General features: G+C 44.4%; 1 protein-coding gene across 3 annotated transcripts in view; it reads left to right on the plus strand.

The window, feature by feature from the left end:
• Positions 1-18,365, plus strand: part of PDGFRA (platelet derived growth factor receptor alpha) — a 44,328-nt gene extending 25,963 nt beyond the window's left edge. For all 3 annotated transcript variants that reach the window (XM_022564073.3, XM_089911937.1, XM_089911936.1), the window contains 9 exons: positions 225-378; positions 1,234-1,400; positions 3,610-3,725; positions 4,087-4,209; positions 5,151-5,262; positions 6,353-6,452; positions 6,566-6,671; positions 7,916-8,157; positions 14,488-18,365. In XM_022564073.3, the coding sequence (XP_022419781.3) occupies positions 225-378; positions 1,234-1,400; positions 3,610-3,725; positions 4,087-4,209; positions 5,151-5,262; positions 6,353-6,452; positions 6,566-6,671; positions 7,916-8,157; positions 14,488-14,635 (1,268 nt within the window). In that variant the 3' untranslated portion in view covers positions 14,636-18,365. The remainder of the gene's footprint in view (positions 1-224; positions 379-1,233; positions 1,401-3,609; positions 3,726-4,086; positions 4,210-5,150; positions 5,263-6,352; positions 6,453-6,565; positions 6,672-7,915; positions 8,158-14,487) is intronic.
• The last annotated feature ends 3,846 nt before the right edge of the window (positions 18,366-22,211 follow it).

The raw sequence follows: 22,211 nt of genomic DNA on the forward strand, positions 1-22,211 counted from the left end.
ATTTTCATAGAACACTACGGTTGTGAAGACTGTCTAGGCTTTTAAATTCCCAAACATGCCAGCAAATATAAGTCCCTTCCTTGAATGGAGTTGTTGACTAGATTCTATTGAGGGAAGCTCACTGTTCTTGAGCAGCGTCTCTTACCAGTGTAGACACAATGTAATTCATGGCTCTTCTGTTCTTCACTTTCATGCTCACCTCCAACTGGTTTTGGACCCCACAGGCCCCATTTACATCATCACTGAGTACTGCTTCTATGGGGATTTGGTCAACTATTTGCATAAGAATAGGGACAGCTTCTTGAGCCGCCACCCAGAGAAGCCAAAGAAAGAGCTGGACATTTTTGGATTGAACCCTGCTGACGAAAGCACACGAAGGTAGGTGCGAAGGGAGACGCTGTTGTGAATCGTCGTCTTATGAGCTTCACCAGTGGAGAGAACCCATGTCCTGATAGAGACCGTGTCTGCAGATTCAGTGCCAGGAGGTAGCAAGACTTAGAGTCAACTACCTGTCATCCTGTGACACGGTGCTGAGAGATACCTGATGTCTGCAGATGTTTTGAACCAGGATGTCATGTTGGGGATAGGTTTGCTGATAGGTTTGAATGAGAGCGAGGGTTGGAATAGTTCTGGGAACCAGTTTGCTGTTTATGTGTGTTCTACTTAAGACCTCTAAATGCATCTCTGGCCAGGGATGCCGCAGTACTCATACCTTGTGAGAAACTTCTAAGTTTGAGATACTGGTCCTTGCTGAACCCTGTGCCTATCAGTCAAGCCAATGAAGCGACGATCCCCATTGCAGAAGTCTAAAGTGGCTAAAAAGATCTGTGTAGATACAAAGTTCTGTAAGATCAGAAAGGACGTGAGTTCACTTCATATTAATTTACTCAATGGACACCAAATTGGTGCTAAATTTATTGAGTAGCAGGGTTTGTCTGCCCAAGCCACTTGGTCATGTGGTGCAGGTTTGTGGCCCGTGAACTGAAAAACAGAATGAAGACAGACACAGCTGAGTTGAGATGGTCCATGTGTTTGTGTGATCATTGATTGTTGCTCATCCCCCCGACTAGACCACCCTCGTGAAGGGTATGGGTGGTTGTGCTTTTGTTCCCTGTGCCGCCCCCATGGGCACCACTGCCTCGCATGTGGTGGGTACCTAGTTGTCATCTACTGAATGTCGGGCGATCACTGCAGAGGACAGCCTGGTTAAGGTTTCTTTTTCTGTTTTTACAGTTACGTTATTTTATCTTTTGAAAACAACGGTGACTACATGGACATGAAGCAAGCTGACACTACACAGTATGTCCCCATGCTGGAAAGGAAAGAGGTTTCTAAGTACTCAGACATCCAGAGAGTGCTGTATGATCGCCCAGCCTCATATAAGAAGAAATCCATGTTAGGTAAAGGTGTCTTTGCTTATGCTTTGGGTGTTGTGATCTTCCAGTGGTTTAATATGATACCTAAAATACTCAGAAGATGCTGAGCAGGCCTGGTAAGTAGGACCGCCAGGCCACATGCTTCCTAACTGCAGATCTGCACACCTGAGTCTATGACATGTTTTTGAAGGTCTGTGGCCTGTGAATTGAAAAAAGAAAAAGAATAAAGATAGACCTAATGTAATAAATTTTTCAGACTTTAAATGTAATTATTTTATTTTATTAATTTTATCTTTCTGTCCAGTTTTATTCAGATATAATTGAGATACAGGACTGTGTAAGTTTAAGGTGTACAGCATAATGATTTGACTTACAGACATCATGAAATGATCACCACAGTGAGTGTAGTGAACATCCATCATCTCACACAGATGCAAAATAAAAGAAAAAGAAAAAGATTGTTTTCCTTGTGATGAGAATTCTTAGTATTTACTCTCTTAACTTTCGTATATAATATACAGCAGTGTTAATTATATTGATCATGTTGTACATTATATCCCTGTAATGTACATTTTAAAATGTAGTCATTTTAAAGAATTGTTTATTCTGACATAGTGATATGCATTTTTTGGTGTTAGCATGACTTTTTTTTTTTCTTCTTCAAATGAAAGTATGGTGGTAGTTGATGTTTTCTCTCAGGACCCTTACTTGGAACAATTAAAAGCTGGCAATCTTATATTGGTTCCTAATATATTTTTTTAATTTAATTATATAAATCTCTAATATCTGTGAGTTCAATAGCCCTTGTTTTTAGCTTTGCTAATATCCAGTTTGTGTTAGAAACTGGAAAGTGGACAATTTGAGGTTGTATTTTCTGACAAGGGTGTTGGGTTTTTCTACTGAATGTTGTTTGAAGGAAGATCCGTTTGTGGCAGGGTTGAACTGACTTGTAAACTCCAGGGAGCCTAGCTGATGCCCATAGCAGATGGACCACCCCACATCTGCTGGGGGGTGGTCCTTCCAGGCTTCTACTCTCATCACAGGCTTGGAGTGGGGAGGAGGCTGCTAGATAGATCTGATGATGCCTTGTTCCATAATCTTGTATTACTGGGTCTGAGACCTCCCGTTGGTCCCTGCAAAAAGGTGTTGAGCTGTCATGGAAATTGTTTTGAAAATCATTAATGTACTCTGGATGCTTTCAGGGTTCTTAAGTGAAAGGTACAGTCATTAAAAAAAGAATGTGCTTGTTCTGCAAAGCGCAGTACAGAGTAATATTTTCCACTCCTGCAGCTCCAAGGTCCATTCACATCTCATTGCCAACTGGGTAAACTTCCAAGCCCTTTTAAAAGATTAGCCAGTGAGACTTGTCGGAACCAGTCCTTCCTCTCCCCTCCTGTATTGTTAAAAATAGTTTACGTTGCTTCCCAGGCTGGACGTGGCTCTAGATGTCAGGGGAACCTGATTCATGCTCAACCCAGGCCCAGTTGGCAGGCAGACCATTGCTTTCTGGCTGGAAAAATGTGAAGGGCTGCAGCTACTCTTCACATGCCTGAACTTTTTCAAAAAGTGTTGAGAACTGCTGGCCTAGATTGCCTCCTTCCTCGAAAACCCTGGGACCCTTCCAGAGGGGACCGACTGGGGAAAGTGGACAAGTTACAAAGAAAGGGAACTACGCGCAAAGTCTTTGGCACTGACCTCTAAGATCGCTACCTCTAGTTGGACTGGTGGCTAATTTTATTCACAAAGTAAGCCAAGTACTATGAAGGTGGCTTTAAAAAGAAAAAAAAAGCAATTCCTAGAAGCTGCTTTTTCAAAGAGCCCTCGTGTACATTCCTCACGGAAGATGTGTGTGTGTGTGTGTGTGTGTGTGTGTGTGTGTGTTTAAAGTGGCTGAGGTGATTTGCTAACTAAGATTGAAAAAAGAAATTTGGGAGGCAAACAACAAAATATGTGTGAGAACGCATGATACTGGTCCTTATGGAATCATATATACTTATATATATACTTAAACCAGGTATATGTTTCTACAGATGTATTTCTTTTTAAAGAGAGCACTTTTGCATATTTTACACACCCCCCTGTGAGGTTTAGAAACTATAACAAAATGATCTTAAGTGTGTTCTTTGGACAAGCCTCCGCAGCCTGACGAGTGGCCCAGCCCTTCGGGAGTATCAAGGTGGGTGATGTTTCATGCTGTCCGCCAGCACCAACACACTTAATTCCTTTCCTGCAGACTCAGAAGTCAAAAACCTCCTTTCGGATGATAACTCAGAAGGCCTTACTTTGTTGGATTTGTTGAGCTTTACCTATCAAGTTGCCCGAGGAATGGAGTTTTTGGCTTCAAAAAATGTAAGTGTATTCAGGGGACAGAGACTTCTTTAGACCCAGGCCACAGATCTGAGCAAGGTGAGCGTGGAAGGGAGATCGTGGAGAAGCCTGTAGCAATGGCTGCTTCTCTCTTCCTCATCCCCAAAGCAGAGCGGGGCATCCAACAGGATCAGGTGTCTACTTTTCTCCAGAGCTTTGTCCCTCTCGGGAGGGACTGGGATGAGAACCCGAGAGAGGGGAGCTCTTTATGCCAGGACAGCCTCCCTGAGGCTGTGTGCCAGGCAGCTCCAAGCGCCCCCGTGAAGTGGCCAGTCTTGCAGGGGTGATGCTGTCTAGCGCAGGTGGACTGACACTCCCCGTCATTTCTTCCCTTTCTGCGCAGTGTGTCCACCGGGACCTGGCCGCTCGCAACGTCCTCCTGGCGCAAGGGAAAATCGTGAAGATCTGTGACTTTGGCCTGGCCAGAGACATCATGCATGATTCGAACTACGTGTCAAAAGGCAGCGTACGTGCTCTCACCTTGTTTGGCGTGCTCGCCCTCCCTCACTTGCATCTCTGAAAGCAGGTGTTGCTTCCAGCCATTCAGTGCCCAGATTTGTAACACAGGGTCCATGACATTCATGAATGGGCTCCAGGGGTCAGTATGAAAAGCACAGGCTCTACAGACAGACTCCCTGGGTGTGAGCACCATCTCCAGCACCTACTAGCGTGGGAGCTTGGGGAAAGTCACTTGGCCATTCTGTACCTCGGTTTCCCTCTCTGTATCGGGGAAGTGACATTAGCACCTGTCTCCTGAGTTGCTGCGGGGTATTAGATCACTGGATTCATGTAAAATTATTAGGACAGTGCCTGGCACCTACAAAGCAGCCCGTAAGTGTTAGTCATTAATACATAAGTTGTGCATTTATTTCCAAGGAGAGCACCTCTTTTATCAAATTTTCAAATGGTGTCTACGACCCCTAAAATGTTAAAACCATTTGAGTTAATACATCTTAGAGGCACCGTTTCCTTAAAGATAGTCGTTCTGTCCTACACTTGAACCTTCTCCCCACTATTTCTTATAGTTCAAAAATGTAATTGGCTCTCGGGTCACTAGGTCTGGTCTTAATTTTGTTCCTAGGAAGACCTGAAAATAGGGGACAGGTCCATTCAGGGCTCACGCTTTTGGGGTAGAAATGCAGGATTAAATATCTTGGCATGTTATTCCTTGGAAGGGTGTAAGAGGCAGCAGTGACCATCCATCATTCATTAAACACGTATTGAGCACCCACTAGGTGGCAGGCACTCTTCTGAGTGCCGAGAGTACAGAAGTGAACTAAAGAGACACTCCTGTGGGGCAAGGTTGCCAGTGCAAGCTATTAGCCCAGAGAGGACCCCTTTCTATTCCTGCTGCTGTAGATCACAGCTGCATATGCTGGGTTTAACGTCCTCCCCGCTTCCCTGCAGACCTTTCTCCCGGTGAAGTGGATGGCTCCTGAGAGCATCTTCGACAACCTCTACACCACACTGAGCGACGTCTGGTCTTACGGCATTCTGCTCTGGGAGATCTTTTCCCTCGGTATGGGCCTGACATCTCTGCTTGTTTGGGTTGTTCTGGAACAACACTGGAAGGGAGATGCTGTGTTTTCCAAGCTCCAGGATGTAAACAATGTTAAGATACCTAGTGTGGGTCAGGTGCACTGCAGCCGATTCACATGTTGTGCACTTACGATGGCTAGTGTGTTTCCGAGCAGACCGAGAAGGGGTCTTGGGGAACTGTGCCCTCACCCCTGGCCTTTGCCCCCCTTCTCCTCTGAGCTACATCAGAGGGATTGTCTCCTACTGGAAATGCTCCTGATGACATTCACTCACCCGCTGCTTCTTCACCTTGGACTTTGGGTTAAGTGGGTTCACCAGTGGGGATTCGCCCTCCCTCACCTCATGGTGATGGACACTCAGTGAAAGCAGTGCAGTGAGGGAAGGGGAATGGTGACTCCCTTCCTGGTCATCATTCTGGAGGAGAGAAACCTTCTAGTCATTCAGTAAGTCAGGTACCGGTTACTGAAGAACACAGGTGCCCCGAGCTACCAGGTGAGGGCCCTGCGAGGGGGTGATTCACGCCCCTGACTTCCAGATAGTTCTCCTGGGGAGATGAAACTTACACATTTAATGATAAGCTGTGTGGTCCTGATTTAAAATTGTAATGGAAGCTCAGAGAACAGAGGAGTCCTGGAGTAGTTTTGGAAGGAAACTAAACTTGACCTGGCCTTGGCCACAAAAATGGGAAATGTTTCATGAATCCACTATTGTCCTGATGTGACAGTAAAGGGCTTTCCCTGCCTGTTCTCCTTTTTCGACCCTAGTTCATCCCTCCATAGATGTCACTGTGGGTCACCCAAGTGTGTGGCTTAACTGAGTCTCGTATTCTGTGACAAACAGAGAATTATCTAGACATTTCAAGACTGCTGTCTTAATTATTTGAACATTTCTGATGGAAGTGACTTTCCGCTGGGCGAGGCTGTGAAATCAAGCAGATGACAACACTTAATTTCTTTGGAAGAACCGCTACTTCAAGGCGGGGATCCCCAAACATTTCCTAAAGGTGCCGAGCGTTTCAACAGTGTACCACACACTCGTCAGTCCTGGTCATTTTCTTCTTGGGTCCTCAGGTGGTACACCCTACCCTGGCATGATGGTGGATTCTACTTTCTACAATAAGATCAAGAGTGGGTACCGGATGGCCAAGCCTGACCACGCCACCAGTGAAGTGTGAGCCCCCCTTGCTATCCCGTGGGTCTGTGTTCATGCCCGGTGGGTCTATGGGGGTAGGGGGTGCCCTGACGTTCCTCCCTGTGCCCACTGTGAGTCCTGTGCTTCTCCAGCTATGAGATCATGGTGAAGTGCTGGAACAGTGAGCCAGAGAAGAGACCCTCCTTTTACCACCTGAGTGAGATTGTGGAGAATCTGCTGCCTGGACAATATAAAAAGGTTTGTCTGAGCCTCTTAAGATGGGTGAGTGGAAAGGAATGGGCAAAGGGAGGAGACAAGAGCTGGTCATTGTGCAGGAGAGCAGTACTGTTCAACACCATGTTAAAGGAGCATTTTCAAAGGAGGAAAAAGATTGTGTGATCCGGTGGCCGGGGCTTCAGGGAGTGCTCCCTGGGCCCTTGGTAGCAATGATGAGTAGAAACCCTCCTCTTCCTGCACGGCTCCCTTTCATCCTGAGTGTGCAACACCTGTAAGCACTTCATTCTCCATATGTTTGAGTATCTGAAGCTACTGTGCAGTTAGAAGTCTCAGAGCATCCACAGCCATTAAATCGCTAATTTGGATGCACTTAAATCCATGCGAAATTGGCTTTTACCAGCCGACTGGAAGGAACAACCTCAGCTGTTATCTGTGGCTGCAGCTGGTTTTTTTTGTGGAATAGGAAGCATTGTTCAAAGGAACAAATGTAATTTCATGGAACCGAGCAGGATACAGTAATGAGTGAAACAAATTTTTGCTGAGATGCTGAGAAGGAAACCCAGACACACTTGTGTAATAAACTCAGTTTCTTAGATTCAGTCACCATGTAGGTTTTCCATACTTATTGCTTCTCTTCCTTCTTCTCGAGGAAGAGCAGTGTTAGCTGAACTGGAAGTTAAATACTTTTGTTTATCGCTTATCTCACTGCCCCTTACAACCGCCATAAGTGAGGCAGAAGGAAGGAAGGAAATTAACGATAGGAAAGTCAGAGACACTCTGGTTGGTGAAATTGTGTTGATGGGAACAGACTGGAACTATTGTTGAAAATGGGGTCTTTTTTAGATCAATGGTCCCTAAGTTTTGAATTACATTTCTCCAGTGTTTGGGGATTAGGAAGACTTCTGGTGTGGTGCTCCCAGTGGAAGCCCTGTTCACCTCTTATTGGGACCCATCCAAGCCCTGGAGAGACTGTGTGATGCGGACCAGAAGGGTCCATGCTAGTCCCAGAGAAGGGAGTGTGTGCGTTTGGGGACACAGTTGTAGCTACTGACTGAGAAGGGGTTCTTGGTATCTCAAGACCTACCAGCAGGAGATCTCTGCCACGGGTGGCCCTTTCTTCATGTTACACATCTCTGGGGAACAGTTAACACCTGACTCTCCTTCAGTTGTCAACAGTTAAAAAATAGTAAGCTCTGAGCATCTGTGTCCTTTTTTGCAGTTCTATCAGTAACCCTTGAGTAACTATGTGAAATGAACATTTGCAGAGTTATGAAAAGATCCACCTGGACTTCCTGAAGAGTGACCATCCCGCCGTGGCACGTATGCGCGTGGACTCCGACAATGCGTACATTGGCGTCACCTACAAAAACGAGGAGGACAAGCTGAAGGACTGGGAGGGTGGCCTTGATGAGCAGAGGCTGAGCGCAGACAGTGGCTACATCATCCCTCTGCCTGACATTGACCCTGTTCCTGAAGAGGAAGACCTGGGCAAAAGGAACAGACACAGGTAGACACGAGACCTCAGCCTCCCGCCGAGCTCTCTCCCCTCCCCTCCCCCAGTGCACCTGAAGGGGAGGAGCCATTGCCCCATTGTGAGGCCCTCCTGGTGCTGAATCTGTCCTGGGGGAGCCAGTGGCAGAACCCCCAGGGGTCTGTTTAGTTTTGAAAATGCTTCCCAGATGATTCTTTAAATTTTTTTTTTTTTTTTAGTTTGCTCAGATATAGTTGGCTTACAATATTATGTTAGTGTCAAGTGTACAACATAGTAGTTTGATATTTTTATAGATTATACACCATATAAAGTTATTATAAATTATAGATTATTTCCCTATATGTGCTGTATATTACATCCCTGTGATTTATTTATTTTATAACTGGTAGTTTGTACCTTTTAATCCCATTCACCTACTTTGCCCCTCTCCCCTCTTGGAACCACTAGTTTGTTCTCTGTGAGTCTGTTTTTGTTTTGTTTGTTAATTTGTTTTGTTTTTTTAGTTTCCACATATACGTGAAAACATACAGTATTTGTCTCTGACTCATTTCACTAAGTATAACACCCTCCAGGTCCATTCACGTTGTCACAAATGGCAAGATTTCATTCTTTTTTATGGCTGAGTATTTCATTGTGTATATACACCGTATCTTCCTTATCCATTCGTCGGTTGATGGGCACTTAGGTTGCTTCCATATCATGGCTATTGTAAATAATGCTGTTAAGAACACTGGGGTGCACGTATCTTTCCGAATTAGTGTCTTCATCTGCTTTGGATAAATACCGAGAAGTGGAACTGCTGTGTCGTATGTTCTAGTTCTATTTTTAATTTTTTGAGGAACCTCCATATTGTTTTCCATAGTGGTTGCACCAATTTACATTCCCACTAACAATGTACTAGGGTTTTCTTTTTTCCACATCCTCACCACCACTTGTTATTTCTTGTCTTTTTGATGATGGCCATTCTGACAGGCACGAGATGATATCTCATTGTGGTTTTCATTTTCATTTCCCTGATGATTAGTGATGTTGAGCATCTTTTCATGTGCCTGTTGACCATCTGTATGCCTTCTTTGGAAAAATGCCTATTCAGGTCCTCTGCCCAATTTTTAATTGGATTGTTTGGGGTTTTTTGACTTTGAGTTGTATGAGTTCTTTATGTATTTTGGTTATTAATCCCTTATCAGACATATTGTTGGCAAATATCTTCTCTCATTCAGTAGGTTCCCTTTTCATTTTGTTATTGGTTTCCTTTACTGTGCAAAAGGTTTGATCAGGTCCCATTTGTTTATTTTTGTTGTTGTTGCTCTTGGCTGAGGAGACAGGTCCAAAAACATATTGCTTAGACCAACGTCAAAGAGTGTACTGCCTATATCTGCTCCCTGGAGCTGGTGGAGGTCTGGGGCAGGAAGGGACATGTTTCCCTGATGGAGAACCTTTGACCTAAGTCCTCAAGTAATTTGATCAAACTGACACAGCAACTATGATTACTGAAATAATATAAGCCTCTCTTGCTGATTTTTTCTTTTCTTTTTTGGCCCCACAGCATGTGGGTGGGATCTTGTGGGATCTTAGTTCCCCGACCAGGGATCTAACCCACATCCCCTGCAGTGGAAGCTTGGAGTCTTAACCACTGGACCACCAGAGAAATCCTTCTTGCTGTGTTCTTATTTAGTTTCTTAATTCAGAGCGAGGAGAAAGTTGAGAGGCGGGCTGTACTGGGCTATTTGACTCTACATCAGTGGTTTCATTTATTCATTCATTCATTCATGCTACGTTGGGTCTTTGTTGCTGCGCCTGGGATTTCTCTAATTGTGGAGAGCGGGGGCTACTCTTCATTGTGGTGCGTGGGCTTCTCATTGCGGTGGCTTCTCTTGGTGCGGAGCACGGGTTCTAGGCGTGCGGGTTTCAGTAGTTGTGGCACACGGGCTTAGCTGCTCTGCGGCATGTGGGATCTTCCCTACCCAGGGCTCAAACCCACGTTCCCAGCATTGGCAGGCAGATTCTTAACCACTGTGCCACCAGGGAAGTCCCCATCAGCGGTTTTAAACCCTGGCTGCAAGTTGGAACCACCTGGGGAGATTTGCTATAACTACTGCTATACAAGCCTCACCCAGGCCAACAAATGATAATCTCTGGGAGTGAGGCACAAGCACTCTCTGGCACAAGAACTCTCTGGTTCTTTCTTTCTTTCTAACTTTGTATTATGGAAGATTTCTAACGTGCATAATTCAAACAGTATAGTGAACTGTCAGGTACCCACCACTCAACTTCGGTGTTGATGAACCCATGACCTGTCTGCTTGCATAGCCATATCTACTCCTCCTCTACCACTTCCCTCTGGATTATTTTGAAGCAGATCCTAGACATCATATCATTTCATCCATAATATTTCAGCATACATCTCAAAAAGATAAGGGCTCTATTTAAAAAAGTAACTATAGTTATTAAAAATAACTGCTGTACCATTATTTCACCCCCCAAATTGACAGTAAATAGTTAAAAGCATCAGATTTCCAGTCAGTGTTCAAATTTCCTTGATTCTCTCATAAATGTTATTTTACATTTAGTTTGTTCTGTTCAAGACCCAAATAAGGGTCACACATTGACTTTGGTTGATAGAGCTCTATAAGTTCGTTCTGCCTCTTTTAGCCCCCTTGCATATTGTTTGTGTAAAAATCAGAGCATTTGCCTGTAGAGTTCCCACATTCAGAATTTTGCTGCTTGCATTACTGTTGTGAGTTTTATCATATGCTTCTGTCTCCTATATTTGTTGGAAATTGGTAGTTAGTCTAGAGGCTTGATCTGACTCAGTAGGTTTTTGGTAAGTGTGCTTCAAAGATGATGCTGTGTACAGGAGGTACATGCTGTACCGTTGTCTCTTTCTGTGACAATAGCAGCCACTGGTGATCATACCTAGACCCATTAATTTATTACCAATGTGACGCTAATGCACAGCCAGCACTAGGACCATTGGTTTGTATGGTCCAGGGGGAGGGGCCATGCCCCACTTCCTTGCTCTCTTTGCATAACCCTTGGACAGAAGCAGGAGAAGGTAGGTGGTGATAGTGGCCCCAGGTTCAAGGTCCAAGTTGCTTATGAGTTTCTCTCTTTCTCTCTTCATTCAGGATATTGCTGTCTCTTTCTCATTCAGTTGAATACATATAAATATTTAGGCAGAAGCACATGACATTATTATTTTGGAGGCTTATAACTGTGACCTCTCTCAACCAATTTAGGTATAAGATATAGACAGCCCTTGTTTATGTGTATGCACCAGGTAATTTTAAAAATATAGTTTTTGTTTGTTTGTTTTTGTGATGAGATTTAGAGAAGGGGAAAAGTGGGCTGTCTGACTTACCTTTCTATTTATCCTCTGCTCAGAACAATTTTTAAATGTGTTTATGTTCCTTTAGTAAACAGTGTTTCTCCAAGTTTTGGGTAGTTTTTGTAGAACTTCTTGGGGGTGGGAAGAAGGTTGAACAGTGGGTCTTGGAGTGCTCACTATACCCCAGATCTGTCATCCATTTGGTTACTTTGTGTTTGAGGGCCCTGAATATTTCAACTGTAAAATAGGGTTCTGCTTCTAAATAAAGTTAGAAAATCACTTTGGGATAAATAACATAAGAAAGGTGCCAAGAACTGTTCCAGGGGTACACAACGCTGGACTTCAGAATTTGACATGTATTCCACAGAGAGAGCAATTCTAGTTGGCAGGTAGTTGTTGTATTAGAAAACTGGGACTTCTGTAAGGGTGATACATTTGGTTTTCTCTGAATCACACAAAGTATGTCCCAAATGATTACACTAGGTCAGCGAGACTATGGCCCTGACAGGTGGGCTGAGATGGTGAGTGTCTTAGCTTGTGCTGCCTTAACACAGTACCACAGACTAAGGGGCTTAAACAACAGGAATTTCTCACAGTTCTGGAAGCTGGAAATTCAAGATCAAGGTGTTGGCAGGTTTGGTTTCTCCCAAGGCCTCTCTCCTTGGCTTGCACATGGCCACCTTCTTGCTGTGTCCTCACATGGGCCTTTTCTGTGTGTGCATCTCTGGTGTCTCTTCTTATAAGGACACCAATCCTACTGGGCTAGGGCCCCATCCTTATGACTTCATTTAACCTTAATTACCTCCTTAAAGGCCCTGTCTCTGCATTTTTCACATTGGGGGTTGGGGCTTCAACATATGAATTTGGTGGGATACAATTCAGCCCATAAAAGATGGGGGATTCCAGATCTGGGATGCTCTGGGTGTAGGCAGGCAGGAGTGAGCATGGTGGTCTTGTGGAACACCCTCCTCAGGCTCAGGATGCTTGGCCTTGGGAGGCGAGTGGGCCTGAGAAAGAAAGGGCCTTGCTGTAGAGGACTTGGGGATGCTAGGTCAGAGCCTATCAGGAGTCAGGTCCTGGGCTACAAGATGAGCACTGTGGCTTGGGAACCAGAAATAAGCCCAGTCATCAGCATTAGGAACCCCCGTCCGTGAAGCCTGATGAGCAGCAAGGATGATGTGGTGCTGAGTCTTGGTGGAAGCTAGCTTCTTCTGTGCCCACAGTCCAGCCATTGGCCAAGGTCCCAGGAACTGGGTTTGGCCTCTTGGGGAGAGAGGCTGCCAGGACTAGATGGTTATTAAGACCAGCCAAGTGGACTAGGATTCACAGTGAGGCTTTAGGACCAGGGTATAAGTGGGGAGGGAAGGTGGAGTACAGACTAGGAACTGAGCAAAAGCTCAGTCTTAAGGAAGGGCCCAATCTGGAGGGCTATGAAGAGGAACTCAGTCCAGTAGCCCCATAGGTTCTAAGAGCTCTCTGGGCCACAGGGGCCCCACGGTGGAGGGTAGCAGACTGTTTCCCATGGGCTTCTATTGGCCAGGCTTGGTTCTCTGCTTGGAAACTGATATGGAAAGGAGGGGAGAGAGCCTCTTTTTTGGTATGCATGTGTGAGACTCTGTCATGTGGCCACCCAGCTGATGGTATGGTTTCTACGCCGTGTGTGTAGCATGGTGCTGCAGCCTCGCCATGAGGAGGTGAAGCTGTGGTCCTGCCTATCAGCAGGTGATAATCTGCTTGGAGCTAAAAGAGATACATGAAAATTTAGCAACACAGAGCAGGATAACAGCAAGAGAGTAAGAGTTCAGAGAAGGGAAGACAGGCAATAGTGACAGTCTGGAGACTCTAGAGAATATTTTCTAAAAATTTTTGTGAAAAATTTTAAGTGTCCAGAAAAATTGTAAGAATATATCTACCACTTAGATTTAGCGGTTGTTAACACTGTGTCACATTTGCTTTACCTATATATTATATATATAATATACATACATATGGTAGGTGTTGTGTGTATCACAAACATACACTCATACTTTTTTTTCTTGCTAAGTCACCTGAAACAAAATCATTTGAAATTCCAGCACACATCTCCTAAGAATAAGGAGACTCTCCTACATAACCATAAGAGCATGACCACACATGAGAAAATTGACAACTATTCCTTGATATCATCTAATATCCGGGCCCTATTCAAATTCAGAGTTTGGATAACAGCAACAATAATCATAACTAACATTTATCGAGCACTTATTATGTGCTAGGTACTCTGCTCAGTGCTGTATGGTTATTGCCTTACCGCTGTATTTAATCTCCCTAACAAACTGGAATATTGTCAGGCACTGTTGTCATCTCATTTTATAGGCAAGGGAACAAGTTCAGGAGGTTAAGGGACTTGTGTGAAGTCCCACAGCTGGTAAGTGGTGGACCATTCCAGATCTAAGGCTGTCTGACTCTAGAACTCCCTTCTCAGACGCTACTCTAGTAAGTAAAGAGCCTTCACCTGGGCCTTTAGGACTCAAGGGGGGATTGGATGTAAGAGGAGGGGAAGGAGGGCATTCGTGGGGCGTGGGGTGAAATCCTGAGATCACAGTTTGGACGTTCAGGAGCTTTCAGGGCTAGCAAGTGACTGACCCGGCTGCACTTTGCCCCAATTTCATCCCTCTGCTTTTTCTTCCCCAGGCCTTTTGATCGGGCATTGCTTCTTTTCTCTTCCACTGGGGTTGAGTAGGGAAAATAGAAATTGTCATAGCTTGTTAGCAACTTTGATGGAAGATCTGGCAGAAGAGAAGGGAAGCTGAAGTGTGGAGATGACCTGTGGATCTGGGTTTTCCATACGGCTCACTGCAGTGTGATGGGGGCTGCGTCTGGCTTGGTGGCAAAATCTTGCCCAGCTGGGTAGCCTGGGTTTGAATGCCAAAGGATGTTGCAGGAAGAGCTCCTTTGCCTTTGGGGGGCCACCTTGGAAATGCCCCCGTGGTCTAGTTGGTCTGACTGTGATCTTTTCTATTCTTTCCCCTCTCCAGCTCGCAGACCTCTGAAGAGAGTGCCATTGAGACAGGTTCCAGCAGTTCTACCTTCATCAAGAGAGAGGATGAGACCATCGAGGACATCGACATGATGGATGACATTGGCATAGACTCCTCGGACCTGGTGGAAGACAGCTTCCTGTAACTGGCAGATTCGGAGGGGACCTTCCACTCCTGGAACCAACTTGGATCCTTTTAAGAAAACCACTTTACTGCAATGCAAAGTTTGAGGGGAGGACTTGGATGATGTGTAAAGAGAAGTTCCCAGCCAAGGGCCTCAGGGAGTCTTCTAAATACGAATGAATGGGATATTCTGAAATGAACTTTTTTGTTGTGGCCTCTGGCAATGCTTCAGTAGCATCTCATTGGCATGTGAAGTATGGAGGTAGATGGACAAGGAAATAACGGGCCACAGGAGACAAACTTTGCGATTCAGGGGCATTGGTGAGATTCCAACGTACACAACTTTTACTGCAGCAAAACTACAGCATTGTAATTATGTAAATAACTCTAACCAAGGATGTGTTTTGATTTGTATTAACTATCTTCTCTGGACTTCTGGAGAGACCACTCAGTCCACCCATGTACTTCACGCTTGAAACCTGGTGTCAGCTGCTGTTGGACTTTCTTATGAAGTACATGCAAAACCACTTTTGAACCTTAAAAGGTACTGGTACTATAGCGTTTCACTTTTTTTTTTTTTTTTTTTAGTGTTGAGGAGATAAAAGATAATAATTAACCAACTTTGTTTATTAGATTTGGGTCATTTAGAAGCCCGACAACTCATTTTCATATTGTAATCTACGTTTATAATACTGCTACTGTTACCAGTAATGCTAAATGTGTAATATGTAACACGTTTTCCCTACAGAAAAGGCACAATTTAAAAAAAATCCTTACTAAGTAGGTGACAAGTTTGACAGTTTTTGACCTTTATATTAAATAACATGTTTCTCTATAAACTATGGTTATAGCTTTAGTGGATTAAATTTAGTTGAACATAGAGAACAAAGTAAGAGTAGTGTCTTCCAGCAAGTCAGAGTTTTTAACCGTGTACTGAATAGTTCCCTAATCCGTTGTACTAAAAGCAATTAACTGCCCTTTGAAGTAATGCGATTTGGAATAAATAAACAAAACCCCTAAATCCTAAATGTTCTCAATATTAAGGCATGGGTCTCTGCCTAACGTGGCTTCTCATATTATTACCCAGCGGAGAAAGTAATCAGCAAGAAGACTGGATTTGCAGAGATTTTTCTCATGCCTGGCGGTAATTCTGGTGGATCTCAACACATAGATATTTTTAATTCTGCGAACCCTGAAAAAGTCAGAAGGATGCCCTGAACAGGAGCCCCCTTCCTTACCCCCAGGAGAAATAGTTTGGAACTCTGAGACAATAAAGGCATTGTTTAGTGAAGGCTGTGTGTGCCATAGCCTGGATCCTTGGTCCCCATAGGTAACTGGCAACCAGAATCATGAGATTCTATGTCCCCATCCGAGAGATTCTGAATTAATTAGGTCTGGGGGAGCAGAGACCTGTATTTTTATAAACATCCTGGCTGTTCTGATCAGCCAGATTTGGGGAACACCGGCGTAGATGACAGGAAGTTGCCATGGGAAAAAAATAATTTGAAATAGAAATCAACCATGTAGGAAGCCTCCATTTGCATCTTTGGCTCTGGGTCAGTGACATTTAATGCCATATATCTGGTAATTGCTACACTTAATTTAATATCACAGTCTTAGCTGAGACTGAGCAAGCCAAGTCTTGGTTTAGTAGATCTCACTGCATGGGGAACTGAACCCCCTCCCCACCAGTTTCCCGCCAAAAGGCATGTACAAAAATGATGCAATTCAGTGAACCAAGTCTCTGTATGACCAGGTCACTATTTTGGTGAAAAAAGTTTTAAGTTTTACTGATATTTTGGGGTTAGAGGGGAGGACAGATTGTCACATCCATCCAGATTGTCAAACCGGTTGTTGTGGGTTCATTGGCATTCTGTGCGATACCACTTAATTGCTGACACCATATGAATGAAACATGGGCTGTGATTACCGCAGTCACTGTGCGTACTCGTGGCAGGTGATGCTTTGGAAGATGTAGAAGCAATAACAAGGTACTTGACTACCTACTGGTGTAATCTCAATGCAAGCCCCACCTTTTTCATGGTAAGTGTGAAGACTGAGCCAGATTGGCCAATTTAAAAAGAAAACCTGACTAGGTTCTGTAGAGCCAATTAGACTTGAAATACGTTTGTGTTTCTAGGATCACAGCTCAAGCACTCTGTTTATCGCTCCCTGTTTATCGTACAGCCTCCTTTTGTTGGTGCTTTGCATTTTGATGTCCTTTGAGTCTTGCATGACATCATGAGGCTGGATGAAAATTCTCAGACCAGCAGGATCTAGTCCTGACGAATGCTGTCACCTGAGTTTGTATATGGCTGCATTTTTTTTTCTCTCTCTCTTAAATAGGGTTTTCAGTGTATGACAGATTTGTTTCCTTTCTGGCCTCCTGCAAAGACCCCAGATGAAAATGTGTCAATCCTTCCTGCTTTCTATTTTTATGAAGACAATCAAAGTTGGCCTGAGAAACACAATTTGTGACTTTTTAAATGATTGATGATGTCCTTAAAATGTGGTCTGCCAATCTGTACAAAATGGTCCTATTTTTGTGAAGAGGGACGTGAGATAAAATGATGTTATACATCAATATGTATATATGTATTTCTATATAGACTTGGAGAATACTGCCAAAACATTTATGACAAGCTGTATCACTGCCTTTGTTTATATTTTTTTAACTGTGATATTCCCCACAGGCACATTAACTGTTGCACTTTTGAATGTCCAAAATTTATATTTTAGAAATAATAAAGAGAAAAATACCTAAATGTTCCCAAAACGGTGGTGTGGTGAATGTTGGAGAACTAACTCGATAGGAAGAGTCTACCGATACAATTGTATTACAAATTGCCCCGTTCATGTTTTTGTTTTAAAACGTGTAAATGAAGATCTTTATATTTCAATAAATGAGATATATATATAATTTTAAATTATGCTAAGGTTTTAGCATTTTTGTCTTTAGTTTAACCATAAATTAAACCAATCCTGTTTAATTTACTTTAGTGGCATTCTAGTAGGACTCTGTATTATGGTTTTAATGAAACCAATAGAAAATTCTAGTTTCAAACATTATTTGAGGTCGTTTGTTCTCAGAACCAGCATTTGGCTTAAAGATGACTGGCACCTAGCTCATCTTTGATCCTGTCTATTGTTTGTTATACTAGCGTTTTGTGCATTTTCCCCTGCACAAGGAATACAAGACTGCATTTACTCTGGACCCGGTTCAAACATTGTTCAAGTACGCAAAATAAAAGGTTAAAGTCTTTTTTCACCGTATCTTCTTCCCTGTCCCTGTCCCATTTCCCAGAGGAAGAACTGCATCTTTTTTGTGTGTTCTTTTACCCTTTCAGCCCCCTTTTTGTTCATCTGCTTATATACATATATACACATCTCTACTTTGCTTTATATTTTACCTAAATGGGATTGTACTTTATGTAATGCTTTATAGTGTGCTTTGTTCTTTCTTTTTAATAGACTTAATTTTTTTTAGAGCAGTTTTAAGTTCATAGCAAAATCGAGCAAAGGTACACAGATTTCCCTCATACGCCCCCGTACATGCACCGCCTCTCCCATTATCACCATCCCCCACAGAGTGGTACCTTTGTTAAGACTGAGGAACCTACATTGACACATCATTATCACCAGAGTCCACAGTGTTTTTTCTCTTTAAGTGCTATCTTTTAGAGATCTCTGTCACAAGCATATATAGGTAAACCTTCCTAATTTTTTATCAGCTGCATAGTATCCTATTGTGTAAATGTACCATAATTTATGCAATCTCGTTCCTATAGATAGATTTATGGTTTCCAAGCCTTTGCTATTAAAATGACTTCATGGACTTCCCTGGTGGCGCAGTGTTTAAGAATCCTCCTGCCAATGCAGGGGACACGGGTTTGAGCCCTGGTCTGGGAAGATCCCACATGCCGCAGAGCAACTAAGCCCGTGCACCACAACTACTGAGCCTGCGCTCTAGAGCCCGTGAGCACAACTACTGAGCCTGTATGCCACAACTCCTGAAGCCTGCGTGCCTAGAGCCCGTGCTCTGCAACAAGAGAAGCCACCGCAATGAGAGGCCCGTGCACCGCAACGAAGAGTAGCCCCTGCTCACTGCAACTGGAGAAAGCCCGCGCACAGCAACAAAGGCCCGACGCAGCCAAAAATAAATAAAATAAAATAAATAAAATACAGGGAGGGGCTTCCCTGGTGGCGCAGTGGTTGAGAGTCCGCCTGCCGATGCAGGGGGCGCGGGTTTGTGCCCTGGTCTGGGAAGATCCCACATGCCGCGGTGCAGCTGGGCCCGTGAGCCACAGCCGCTGAGCCTGCGCGTCGGGAGCCTGTGCTCCGCCAACGGGAGAGGCCACAACAGTGAGAGGCCCGCGTACCGCAAAAAAAAAAAAAAAAATAGAGGGAGGAGCTTCAAGATGGCGGAAGAGTAAGGTATGGAGATCACCTTCCTCCCCACAAATACATCAGAAATACATCTGCATGTGGAACAACTCCTACAGAACACCTACTGAATGCTGGCAGAAGACCTCAGACTTCCCAAAAGGCAAGAAACTCCCCACGTACCTGGGTAGGGCAAAAGAAAGAACAGAGACAAAAGAATAGGGATGGGACCCGCACCAGTGGGAGGCAGCTGTGAAGGAAGAAAGGTTTCCACACACTAGGAAGCCCCTTCGCGGGTGGAGACGGCGGGTGGTGGAGGTGGGAAGCTTCGGAGCTGCAGAGGAGAGCGCAGCCACAGGGGTGCGGAGGGCAAAGCGGAGAGATTCCCGCACAGAGGATCAGTGCCGACCGGCACTCACCAGGCCGAGAGGCTTGTCTGCTCACCCGCCGCGGCGGGCGGGGCTGGGAGCTGAGGCCTTGGCTTCGGTCGGAGCTCAGGGAGGGGTTGGCGGCGTGAACACAGCCTGAAGGGGTTAGTGCACCACGGCTAGCCGGGAGGGAGTCCGGGAAAAAGTCTCGAGCTGCCGAAGAGGCAAGAGACTGTTTCTTCCCTCTTTGTTTCCTGGTGCGCGAGGAGAGGGGATTAAGAGCGCCGCTTAAAGGAGCTCCAGAGACAGGCGCGAGCCGCGGCTAAAAGCGCGAACCCCAGAGACGGGCATGAGACGCTAAGGCTGCTGCTGCCGCCACCAGGAGGCCTGTGTGCGAGCACAGGTTACTATCCACATCCCCCTTCCGGGGAGCCTGTGCAGCCCGCCACTGCCAGGGTCCCTGGATCCAGGGACAACTTCCCCGGGAGAACGCACGGCGCGCCTCAGGCTGGTGCAACGTCACGCCGGCCTCTGCCGCCGCAGGCTCGCCCCGCAATCCGTGCCCCTCCCTCCAGCCTGAGTGAGCCAGAGCCCGCGAAGCAGCTGTTCCTTTAACCCTGTCGTGTCTGAGAGAAGAACAGATGCCCTCAGGCGACCTATACCCAGAGGCAGGGCCAAATCCAAAGCTGAACCCCCGGAGCTGTGCGAACAAAGAAGAGAAAGGGAAATCTCTCCCAGCAGCCTCAGAAGCAGCGGATTAAATCTCCACAATCAACTTGATGTACCCAGCATCTGTGGAATACCTGAATAGACAACGAATCATCCCAAATTGAGGAGGTGGACTTTGGGAGCAACAATATATATATATTTTTCCCTTTTTCTCTTTTTGTGAGTGTGTATGTGTATGCTTCTGTGTGAGATTTTGTCTGTATAGCTTTGCTTCCACCATTTGCCCCAGGGTTCTGTCCATCCGTTTTTTGTTTTTTTGTTTTTTTAAAATATTTTTTTCTTAATAATAATTTTTTTATTTTAATAACTTTATTTTATTTTACCTTACTTTATTTTATTTTTCTTTATTTCTTTCTTTCCTTCCTTCCCTCCTTCCTTCCTCCCTCCCTCTCTCCCTCCCTCCCTCCTTTCTTTCTTTCTTTCTTTCTTTCTTTCTTTCTTTCTTTCTTTCTTTCTTTCTTTCTTTCTACTTTTTCTCTCTTTTATTCTGAGCCGTGTGGATGAAAGGCTCTTGGTGCTGCAGCCAGGAGTCAGTGCTGTGCCTCTGAGGTGGGAGAGCCAACTTCAGGACACTGGTCCACAAGAGACCTCCCAACTCCACATAATATCAAATGGCGAAAATCTCCCAGAGATCTCCATCTCAACACCAGCAGCCAGCTTCACTCAACGACCAGCAAGCTACAGTGCTGGACACCCTATGCCAAACAACTAGCAAGACAGGAACACAACCCCACCCATTAGCAGAGAGGCTGCCTAAAATCATAATAAGTCCACAGACACCCCAAAACACACCAACAGACCTGGACTTGCCCACGAGAAAGACAAGATCCAGCCTCATCCACCAGAACACAGGCACTAGTCCCCTCCACCAGGAAGCCTACACAACCCACTGAACCAACTTTAGCCACTGGGGACAGACACCAAAAACAACAGGAAATATGAACCTGCAGCCTGCAAAAAGGAGACCCCAAACACAGTAAGATAAGCAAAATGAGAAGACAGAAAAACACACAGCAGGTGAAGGAGCAAGATAAAAACCCACCACACCTAACAAATGAAGAGGAAATAGGCAGTCTACTTGAAAAAGAATTCTGAATAATGATAGTAAAGATGATCCAAAATCTTGGAAATAGAATAGAGAGAATGCAAGAAACATTTAACAAGGACCTAGAAGAACTAAAAATGAAAAAAGCAACGATGAACAACACAATAAATGAAATTAAAAATACTCTAGATGGGATCAATAGCAGAATAACTGAGGCAGAAGAACGGATAAGTGACCTGGAAGATAAAATAGTGGAAATAACTACTTCAGAACAGAATAAAGAAAAAAGAATGAAAAGAATTGAGGACAGACTCAGAGACCTCTGGGACAATATTAAACACACCAACATTCGAATTATAGGGGTCCCAGGAGAAGAAGAGGAAAAGAAAGGGACTGAGAAAATATTTGAAGAGATTATGGTTGAAAACTTCCCTAATATGGGAAAGGAAATAGTCAAGTCCAGGAAGCACAGAGAGTCCCATACAGGATAAATCCAAGGAGAAATACGCCAAGACACATATTAATCAAACTGTCAAAAACTAAATACAAAGAAAACATATTAAAAGCAGCAAGGGAAAAACAACAAATAACACACAAGGGAATCCCCATAAGGTTAACAGCTGATCTTTCAGCAGAAACTCTGCAAGCCAGAAGGGACTGGCAGGACATATTTAAAGTGATGAAGGAGAAAAACTTGCAACCAAGATTACTCTACCCAGCAAGGATCTCATTCAGATTTGATGCAGAAGTTAAAAGCTTTACAGACAAGCAAAAGCTGAGAGAGTTCAGCACCACCAAACCAGCTTTACAATGACTGCTAAAGGAACTTCTCTAGGCAAGAAACACAAGAATAGGAAAAGACCTACAATAACAAACCCAAAACAATTAAGAAAATGGGAATAGGAACATACATATCGATTATTACCTTAAATGTAAATGGACTAAATGCTCCCACCAAAAACACAGATTGGCTGAATGGATACAAAAACAAGACCCATATATATGCTGTCTACAAGAGACCCACTTCAGACCTAGAGACACATACAGACTGAAAGTAAGGGGATGGAAAAAGA

Source organism: Delphinapterus leucas, chromosome 5, assembly GCF_059928025.1.
Source record: "Delphinapterus leucas isolate spDelLeu-1000000601 "Yukka" chromosome 5, BTC_Dleu_Yukka2, whole genome shotgun sequence".
Classification (NCBI taxonomy): domain Eukaryota; kingdom Metazoa; phylum Chordata; class Mammalia; order Artiodactyla; family Monodontidae; genus Delphinapterus; species Delphinapterus leucas.